Source organism: Salarias fasciatus, chromosome 11 (genome assembly GCF_902148845.1).
Source record: "Salarias fasciatus chromosome 11, fSalaFa1.1, whole genome shotgun sequence".
NCBI lineage: Eukaryota > Metazoa > Chordata > Actinopteri > Blenniiformes > Blenniidae > Salarias > Salarias fasciatus.
Genome location: NC_043755.1, coordinates 7,066,211 through 7,076,792, shown reverse-complemented (window position 1 = coordinate 7,076,792; position 10,582 = coordinate 7,066,211). Strand labels below are relative to the sequence as shown.

General features: G+C 43.1%; 1 protein-coding gene across 1 annotated transcript in view; it reads right to left on the bottom strand.

The window, feature by feature from the left end:
- Positions 1-956: 956 nt before the first annotated feature.
- Positions 957-10,582, bottom strand: part of LOC115396991 (poliovirus receptor homolog) — an 82,849-nt gene continuing 73,223 nt past the window's right edge. Inside the window, exons 7-10 of the mRNA XM_030103130.1 lie at positions 4,593-4,728; positions 4,374-4,431; positions 4,196-4,285; positions 957-2,589 (exon numbers count right to left, since the gene is read on the bottom strand). Of these exons, the coding sequence (XP_029958990.1) occupies positions 2,371-2,589; positions 4,196-4,285; positions 4,374-4,431; positions 4,593-4,728 (503 nt within the window). The 3' untranslated portion in view covers positions 957-2,370. The remainder of the gene's footprint in view (positions 2,590-4,195; positions 4,286-4,373; positions 4,432-4,592; positions 4,729-10,582) is intronic.

The following is a 10,582-nucleotide window of genomic DNA, read 5'->3' as shown; positions in this document are numbered from 1 at the left end:
AAACCCATTACACTTTCAGTACTTCTTAGAATCTCCGTGTACCTGTGTGATCAGAATACAGGCAGTGAACAGACTGCAGAGTCATCGTGTGCTGCTAGCCGGGCCTCGTCTCCATCTGCAGGACCGTGAGCTAATCTGCACCGGCCCGGTCTCATCCAGGACACGACTGCACGTCGAACCAGATAAGCTGCAAAGACACAAGTGGTTTATACACATGACTCAGTGCTTCAGGAAGGTGATGGACGTAATCCTTACATTCTGCATCTACAAGAATGCCATAATTGGTTCTTTAGGTTTGATCACAGCAATGCGAAATGGGTGTAATACATTTATCAAGACTGCAAATACCCGACTGAAGGAAATAATGCTTAAGATACAAAAAGATGAGTCAGACAGGAGGAGGGAGGGAAGCACAGCAGAACTAGTTTCCACTGGATCAGGTGTGCTGCTGCGGTCCTCACAGGGATTTCTCTGGGTGCTTGCAGCTTCAGTTTGCTCCACAGCTCCTCATCGTTTACTGACAAATGCCATAAATTCATTTGCAGATAGATCAACACTCATACAATTCATTTTGTTGGTGTTTGGCTCATTTGCAGGTGATGATGATGATGATGATGTCCCTCTATGCTGTGGACCACAAGCCTGCAATCTGAGTCCATACTGCTCCCACATGGTGAAGCGGTGCAATAACACGGACAGGCACATTAGAAAATGCACATCATTGCAAGCTAATTGTTTTGCAAGTTATTGCAGCACTACTGAAGGATACAATAAAAAAAAATCTGAGTATTCATATGCTTTCATTGTGATAGTTATAGGTTTTGGTTTAAGTGAAGAAATTTTGAAAATAAGTACTCTTAAATGTTTTTACATAAATATTTCAGATTATGTTTTAACTAACATGATGATTTCACAATTTACAACAATAGAATAAACACATTATGAGCATATTTTGAGTTTCACAGTTTTAAGACTTTATTGAATCAACTGCTACCACAGTGAGGAAGACATAAACCCGCAGTAAAATAGATCAAAAAAAGATTCCTGAAAGCAGATCATTTATTTTGGAAGTTAAATAAAACACACCAAATTGGCACTAAAACACAAAAAAGACATCTATAAGGTCATGATGGAGGAGAAAAACTGCCCTTTCTTGCCGTGACCCTGGAGATGGACGGACCTGTGGATATGAGCTGGCTCTGTGTCAGCCCGTTTGAAAACTCCATAAACAACTATCTAATCCTCCACTAGAGATGAATCGCAACAGATTTCATGGACATAATCCAGATTTCCCTAAATCCATCTGAGCTTGCTGGTAGACAAAGCGTAATATAAAAAAAAACAGGTAGAAAAGTTGAAGTAACAGATCCTCCAAAACACACTATAATGGCGCTGGCTTGCTATGGCTTTAAAGATTGATAAATGCATGTAAAAAAAAAAAAAAAAGTGAAAAACGAAGAAAAACAAATCAGGCACACCCCAGATCGTTCCGTGTGATCACCTCATCACTCTTTCTTTTGTTTGTTCCTATCAGAGCTGAGAGGCGATACATTTTCAGAGGAAAGGCAAAGGGCAAATGCAAGAAAGAAAAAAAACAAGAAGAAAGAAAAATCAACATATTCAAATCACAACATGCACATTAACAGACAGTGTTGCTCCAGCAGTTAAACCCCTTGACTTCAGTTGAAAACATAATGTCGTCACGGTCTGCGGGCCGCGTCTCGGTGCCGGCTGATTAACTGCCGCTAATGGCTTCTCCACGGGGCGCCCCGGTTACACCGACTCCAAGCCCACTGGGTTTGGAAACCGGCAACAGGAGACAGATAAGACGAGACAGAGGTGAAGCCCGATATCCGGCATATTGTGCCTCTCGGAACCAAGTCGTGACCGTGACGTGCGCGGCGGCGGCCCCACATTCAGCGATGAGAGCCTCTTCGGTGTCAACATCTGCTTCACGCTCCGGCAAAGCCGGCAAAACCTGAGTGGGAGCTGACAGCAGATGGTGCTTCGAAGGGTTCGCTTAGAGTTATCAACAGCTTTAACTCATCGTTTCTTTACATTCCTGTGGCTGCACACTGTGCTCTAGTACTCAAAGGCCACATTCATTTTGTTTTTCTTTTAATCCTTTCAGAGCTTATGAAGATTGTCAGAAGAACAACACACAATGCGCTCTGATTTGTGCAACATTTAAAGGCTGCTGGTGACCAGGAAACTCATCAAATGTTCACATTTCCAGCTTGTTACCATATATCAGAGCGACTTTCAGCCCTATTTAAACAGAAATGAGGATTCACTCATTCATCCATGCACCCCAAACAGTATTTACACACACACACACACACACACACACAGACTGCCGTCCATGTACCCTTAAACAAACATGGCGGGCGACACGAAGCTGTCCCCTCGGCTGATGTCGGTGGCGGGGTGGTAGTCCCGGGGCTCGCGGTCTGTGTGCACGTACGGCGGGGGAACCTCGCTGTTCTCAGGGTCATCCCAGCCGGAGGGGGCAGCAGAGTAGTAATGGAGGTCATCCACAGGCACCCCGGCCTCGTCATCGTCGTCGTCGTCGTGGTAGGCGTCCAGGTTCTGCCAGCGACAAGCAAGAACAAGCAAGGTGATTGGTACCTATCCTTCTTTTTTTCCCCAACATTCATATGACAAATAGTAGAGTGTTTTTAATTCCATATAAGTAAATGAGAAACCTTCAGAGTCAATCTAAAACATTAAAACATGACAGTATGATTTAGGTTTATAATGAAAAGAAGATAATTGGACCGTTGAGGGGTTTTGAAAGCAAAAAAAAAAAAAAAAAAACGAATGTGGGTATTTAATTTACCACTATTTTACCAGTTAAATGCCCCGTGTCACTGATGTTAGCGTGGAGGTTGGTGCTTCTGCTTATGGAGGGCCTCTTTCATGTTTTCAGTCTATCACACACACCACACTGCAATCAGTGACCTGAAGAACACGCTTTCCTTGAGTTTCAGGTGTTTTGGAGCAGAAAGTGATTGAAGACCTAGCTTGAACTGGGGCCTTTTGTCCACAAGGTGGCGTTCTTCACTCTTTGTGAGAGCGTGAAACCTGGTTTCCTGGTTTACTCTGGGTAGACTGGGGACCACTGAAGGGATTACATCTCTCATTTCATCTTGAAGGGGCCTGAACTGCCCCCAGCAGAGCTGGAGGACGGGGATCTAACCCTGCGGACTAGGCACGAAGAAGTTGAACGTCAAGACGGCTGCATGTTGAAAACACTAAAGTGTCCTGTATTTTATAGGTATGATAAGTAACCAATTGAACTGAAACAGATCTCTGGGAGTTAAGAGTCCAGATCTGAAGGTGGTGCTGCAGCTGGAGCAGAGGACACTCCGGTGAAACTCCGTATGTGTTTTGATCCAATGCAGGATAAGTAAACAGTCTTTGATTGCAGGAGTCACCTTCAGTGTCAGTTTACAGGAAAATAAAAAGACGGAGTTCTATCCAAACATACTCTAATCATAATATTGTTTTAGATTCATTTGGCACAGATCAAGAGATAAATGAACTAATGGCCCACTGATACAAAAGAAAAACTGAGAAAATTCACTTTGCATTTCATGGAGGCTTTCGGAAACCGCCCTCTGTCTCTGCTTTAGCCTAATCAAAGACTTCTTCGCAGCGATGCAGCAGCGCACTGATACAAGACATCCCCAAAAGTTTAATCATCAAGCTGCAGTCGGCGGTGTCTCACATTAGCCTGATTTCAGACCTCTAATTTATCGCTGGCAAATCAAAAAAAACAACTGAATGTATAATCAGCATGAATATCAGGCTAATCTCGCCCACCGCTGTGTCACAAATAAACAAAAAGATTGCGGCTCACACTGCATCTTAACGATTTCAATCTCGCTGATGGGCTTTGAAAATGGTAAAATCAATGAATGAATAAAAGATAAACATCCTAATTTATTCATGAGCTCACAAATTGAGTACATTTGAAATAAAAAGAGGATCTTGGAGTTTAAATGTCGAATTTCCTATTCTAGTTATTAACTTTCTGCCCCTGAGTTCACTGTTAAACTGAGGGAAACAGATTTTCAGCAGGCTCTTAAACTCACATCGCAAATGAGGACGTTTCATCTCCTCTCTTTCTGACTGGCAGAGAAAAACACTGCTGAGTTGGAGTGATTGGACGGCTCGGCGTTACTGTTCCTACCGTGACGGGTTCTGGGGCAGTCTGGGTGGAGTAGTACTGGTTCTGCAGAGGTCTGGCCTCGGCCGCCGGAGCAGGGTTTGAGTTCACCGCCTGAAGACACACACAGGGTAATCGATCAATCATATTTCAACAGATCCACCAACCTGACACGCTGATCCATGTTCGAATACCGTCTTACCCTGTTGGCAGTGTTATTGTTCTTCTTAGGAGGGGGCGGCTTGTATTTGGGTGGACCACTAAAAAAATACAAAAGGCATGTTGTAGTCAGTGAAGCAAAAAAAAAGAAAAATGACAAAAAATATTATCTAATGGAGCTATTTGCAAACAGCTGAGGGAATGAAAAGGCTTTATAAAGAGGTGTTTTGAACTGAGGAGAGGTTGACACAGATATACTCACTCTCCGTTGAGTTTGTTGATCTTGTGTTTGCGGTACATCGCGATACTCGTCCCGATGATCGCCAGGAGTACAATGACTCCGATGATGGCTCCGATAATGGTTCCTGTGGTGGGGCCTTTCTCTGGAAGGCGAGTGCCTGGAAAAACGACAGTGAAAACAAAAAAAACTCATCATGAGACAAATCTTTACATTTGGCCGAATGACAGAAAGCATTCACTCGATTACGGATATATTAGACATAATGTATTTGTAAAAAGAGCTGACAAAACAAGTGATTTTCCAATCAGATTCTTTATTTGCACAGTTGTATTTGATCAAATTGTGAACAGTTTACACCAGTGATTGCAGCTGCTGAACGACAATCAAAAGAGCAGAATGTGTTCATTTACCGTTTCACCCAGACGAAGACAGATGATGCTCAAATGAACGAAACAACTGCAAGCATCTTGTCATGTCAGTCTGGCACTGCTTGCATAAATCAGTCTACGTTTAGCTCCACTTAACATGTTTTAATCAGAAACAGTCTATTATGAAGTTAAAAAATGAAAAGCTAGGCGCCGAAGAGGAAGCCTGATTAGACTGCAGTGTGAGGAAAGACGACCGTTTCAGAAAATGTCATGAAAGCATGTTTAAGTTCAAGAAGCACAACTTTTGGCATATTTTTGAGCAGCATCGCAGCTAATATTAGTCATGTTTGTCATTTTAGTATCTTTTCTAATCACAGGGCAATTTGTAAGGAAACCAGAGGGGGATGAGACGGAGGGGGTGTTTTGTTTTGGTTTTTCCCCCCAGCGCACCTAATTATCTGTCATTTTTAAGAAAAATAAGAAATCATGGTGGAAAAAAAATATATGAATAAGTAGTGTATTACTCATTTCAGTAAACATTTTTTGATGATAAAATATGCTTTCAAACAGCCACAAGTGTTAAAGGTTTTGCAGTTGCAGCCTACATATCTCCCTCTCTTTCACTTCAATAATAATGTGTATGAATCCAAAAAGATCTCAACAACTCAGGCTCTCTTTGTGACAATCATTAGGAAATAGTTTAGACCGGATGGTTTTTTTTTTATTATTTTGATTTTGCTGAAAAACAGTCGATAAAACCAACTTAACATGACACTTGTGCCGCTCTGGGTTCAACAGCGGCTGGTAACCTTGCAGAGTTTTCTCTGGTTATCTGGCAGCCACTCAAAGCCTCTAAACACACATGAGAGTGCTAATGATCTTCCTACTCGGTTTCTCCTTTGAAGAAGAAGAAAGCAGCTGTGTTATGCAGCTGAAAGCTTGGGGAATAGGAAACCTTGAGTCTGGAACTGTCATTCAGAGAGTCAGCGCTCCCGAAGCTGAGGATGCATCCCGCACTTAAATTAAAGGGGGAAAAAAAAAATGTTAATCATATCTCGAGTCCTCAGGTTTTCTTTATGGGAAAAGTCGGAAAAATAATGCAACCCCCAAAGATGAAAACAACGGTGTGTTTTTGTGTGTGTGTGTGTGTGTGTGTGTGTGTGTGTGTGTGTAAGGATAACGGGAGTCGTTCCACAGCCTCGTCGGTAAAAGTAAAGTCTTTCTAGTGTGAACGGGAAAAGTGGGGCTCGGCAGTGAAAACCAGTTTGTGTTCCACTGCGCTGGTTTGATTAGAGTGTCGAGTCACATGGGTGATTAAGACGAAACAGAGGAATCATGCAGAGGTTCCTCTAATGAACCATGACCACACCGAGCAACGCCTGGCAATCACACACTCTCACACACACACACACGCACACACACAAATGATCCCGTGCACGCACACACACACTGTGTGCTTGCTGAAGGTGCAAACCCAGCTCGTTATCCTCCGTATTCCCAGGGGATTATGTTAATGAGAGGGTGGTAAAGGGCAGAGAGGATCTGAGGCTCATTTGATGAAGACAAACCCTGGTCTTAATAATTGGAAGGGTCATGATTGAATGTTGTTAGTCCTCTAATTACGGTCCTTTCCTAACAATAGACTACTTTGAATATCTCCTAAAAATTATTTCCGTTCTTCCTCGCACACAAAAGTGTCCTAATGATCGTGCCTTTTTCGTGCTTCTCATTACACCGCGGCACATCATCTCCAACCACTGACCTTACAAGTGCTCCCCTGAACAAAGGCTTTGCTTTTTATGCTTTTTGTCGCGGTAAATAATTTATGAAGGCTGCATTTGAGAGACTTCTGTTCAAGCAGCAACACAAAAGCCTCTATAAACACATTCATTGTTAAGCTATTGTTGTATTTTTTTTTTTGTAAACTAACAGAAATCAATTGAAAGTAAAAACTAAATTGAGGAAGAAGTAAAAAAAAAAAAAAGCAACAGAGGTGAACGTGCCGTATCAAACAACAGCAATCACTAAGCTTAGCCACTTTTTCAGGATGAAATAAATGTGTTCCCCAGACATAATGAACAGAAATTCTTCTTTTGATGAGGTGAACTGAGTTAATTAAGTTGTTTGAATTTATTCTGTGGGGCACAAATAACTTTTTCATTGTTTATTTCCCTCTAGTGCCAAAACGTACACTGCTCATATCTTGGGACCGGAACCAACATGTGGTGCCCTCATTGCATCTCAAGTAGTTCTCCGTTTCTGGAGGGACACAAACCGCCACGGCGCTCACTCACACTGAGACAGAGAGAGAGAGTGTGTGTGTGTGTGTTTAATCTATCACTGACAATTTAAAAAACTTTCTGTAGAATTAAACATCAATTATGCATCAAGTGAGTCAAAGTACTTTTATTTGGCTGATTCATTAAGTACTCAATAAAACGATGCACAAAAAGGGGCTATTAAAGCTTTTTAACGCGAAAAAAGAGAATTAGGCTCAGGGCTGCAGGGAAATAAACCGGAATTATTCACACAACAATCCTAAAAAAGTGTGACTGAAAAGCTTGAAAGTGAGTGAAAACAATTCTGCTTCAGCCTCCCTGCGTAAAGCAGATTCTGGCTTTGAAAACTTCAGCATCCAAACAGGTATTTTAATGGGAGCGGAGAAATGATCTGTTTCAAAGATTTAAAAAAAGATCAGAATCAGGCAGGGATTTGTTGCTATTCAATTTTCAGCTGCAACAAACGCTTCGCTTGAGGCATCTAAGCTACAGGCGGATTTCAAACAATGGAAATATTTATTTTCCCCCCCAAGTTGTCTTCAAACTGCAGAACTTCAATTTATTTAGATATTTTACACCATGCCGTTTTATTCTTCATCATTTCAGCTGACAAGTAATGAAAACATAAAACAGTACCCGAAAATATTACGTTTCAGAAGATTGGATGTTTTAGCCATCTGTTGTCTTTTCTAACTAGCAGACACAATTGTCCCGACTTAATTTTCTAAATGATTGAAACTGATGTAAATGTTATGAATATCAAAAAAATTTACAATTAGTTAATTCCCTTCATGGAGCATCAACCCTCTGCCACTTGGTGGGGCTGTGTCTCTTTAACAGCAAAGCACTGTGGGAGAGGCGCTTCACTTCTTAAACCAAACACTGGACTCATATTTCCAGCATTTTGTGTTAGTGTTTCCTCATTCCAGAGCTCAGTGTGTTTATCATGACACCAGCCTCCTCATCTTATATATAGATTTATTTTAAAGTCTACAGAGACCCATTCATTTCTGCTTCGCCTTATCTCTGGCATCATTATCCAACCAATGTCATTTCCACTCCTGCAGATTTCAGGTGGAGAGCCGCTCCTTCCTCCCAGATAACCCCTGATAGAAAAGAGAAAGCAGCAGGAAAAGAGGGCAATTTTGAGGATTGCGGCGCATTGCTTTTTGCGTGAATGACTGGACTTGAGAGCATGCCCTCCGTGTTGGCCCTGGACACCAGCCATGTCTTGCGCTAATGAAATATCCCAGAAAGAGAAAGAGAGGGAGTGTGTGTGTGTGTGTGTGTGTGTGTGTGTGTGTGTGTGTGTGTGTGTGTGTGTGTGTGTATGTGTGTGTGTGTGTGTGTGTGTGTGTGTGTGTGTGTGTGTGTGTGTGTGTGTGTGTGTACTGTATGGCTGCAGGGCTTGTTTAAATCCTTGCGGCTTTCTGTCAAGGACATGTAACTGGACCAGCACTTACCCACAAAAATCCCTCACATTAAGACCAAACCGCCCTTCCGAACACAAAAACACACGCCGAAAATACACGGCATTGTATTAAGAAGCAGCTGGCATCCTGTCCTCCAATCTGAGCCTGACATATTTACACGGAAACGCTGGTCTGCAGCGCGCCCTTTGCCCCCCCCTGCTCTTCCTTTCTAGACAAACATCACAGGCACACACAAAGACATGTCTGCGTACATACATATTTGAACACTAAAACAGACATGAAAACAAGCGTACACAAATTCATTTCAGTGGAGAATAGCCCCGAGGCGGAGAGCAGCCCTTCAACCAAAGCATGTTCTGTTTTTTTTCTTCTTCTTTTTTTTTTTTTTTTTCCCCCAACGGTGAATGAGAAGATGGTTCAAAGTTCAAGCTCAGTAAAAGGTCAGCTTGCATTCCTGTGAGCAGATCAATGCTGGGACCATCCACCCCTTCCCTATACGTGAGTCCTGCCTTGCTCAGCCTTGCCTGCCTGGCCAGCAAGTCAACCATGGCCCAACACTCCCCCACGGGGACAGCCGAGGAGTGGGAGTGAGAGGGAAGAGGAGATGAGGCTGGATGGTTGGCTGAAACCGTCTGAAATTACTGCAGACTTACTTCAGCAAGTTGGAAATACCAGGAAAAATCTCCTGAGCTTTAAGATGCACGGATGAATCCCAGCTGCAGCTTTACACCCGGTGGCGACTTTTTCGATTTTACCTCTATTCTCTTAATTTCCTTTTTCATAGCGCTTTGAGGCGGTTTAAAAAAAAAAAAGGAAAGAAAGAAAGAAATTCGGGGTGCAGATCAGCACTCCTTTAAAACTTCGTAAATGTGCGTCGCTGACAAGGAAGCTGAAATAAAATAAAGAGAGCGCTCGAGGGATTCACTGAGCGAGCGGAGAGGAGACGCAGGGGTCCAAACAGAGGAGCTGGTGAGAACGACATTGAGGGCCGAGGAGGTGAGCGGAGGAGAATCAGAAGTGGAAGCCGGGGTGAGGCAGCAGGAAAAGCCAACAGAGATGAAGGCTGTGATTAAGAGGCTGGCTTCAGATAAGTACGGAGGGATTTCCCGGCTCCTGTCTGCAATGGGCTGATCACACACTGAGGGGATGAAGGAGAGAGCGGGAAGACAAAGATCTCACATCCCTCTCTTTTCCACTCAATCCCTTGTTCTCTCTTCCTGTGTGTTTACGCCTCTCCCTGAAGGGATTAAGGTTAACATGTTGGCCTATCCTCAACTTCCCCGCACGAGCTAGGCTTTTGTTGCATTTATCTATGCCTCCTCTCCTTTCATCCCTCCTTTCGCCCCCCCCCCCCCAGCCATCCCTCTTTCCCGTCATCCTGCTCCGTCGCCGCTGCAATTTGGGATTCGCTTGTTTGGCGCTGTAATACGACAGGCCAAATCTGCAGCGTCTCCCTCTGCATCTCTTATCTCTTGTGCCTAACGAGTAGAGATAAGCCTGTTTTTATTACCCTCTCTGACCTGTTCAGCAAATCTGTTCAGCACAGGCACACCTACACAACTTTTTTTTTTTTTTTTTTTTTTTTACTGCACTGAATGCCTACATACCAAGCAGAAAAATAATCTGAGTCCTGGAGGTCCAGCGAAGGAATGATTCACATGCGGTTGGTCTTGGCTTAACAGATTAGCAGAGTGCTGGTCACTAGAAATAATGATGATGATGATAAAAAAAAAAAAAAAAACCCAATCCTCCTGTAGCTGATGATCAAATTCATTCCGAATGGGTCAGCTCGACTTTTTAAAAAGTGACTTTTGACCAAAACATCCAAAGCCCAAGGCATCCCGTCGGCTCAGCTCGCTGCCGCTCCGGCCATGTGGCGGTGATGTAGTGGGGTTGTCCCGCTTGTAAATTCTTCCCTCTTTTTCGCTTGT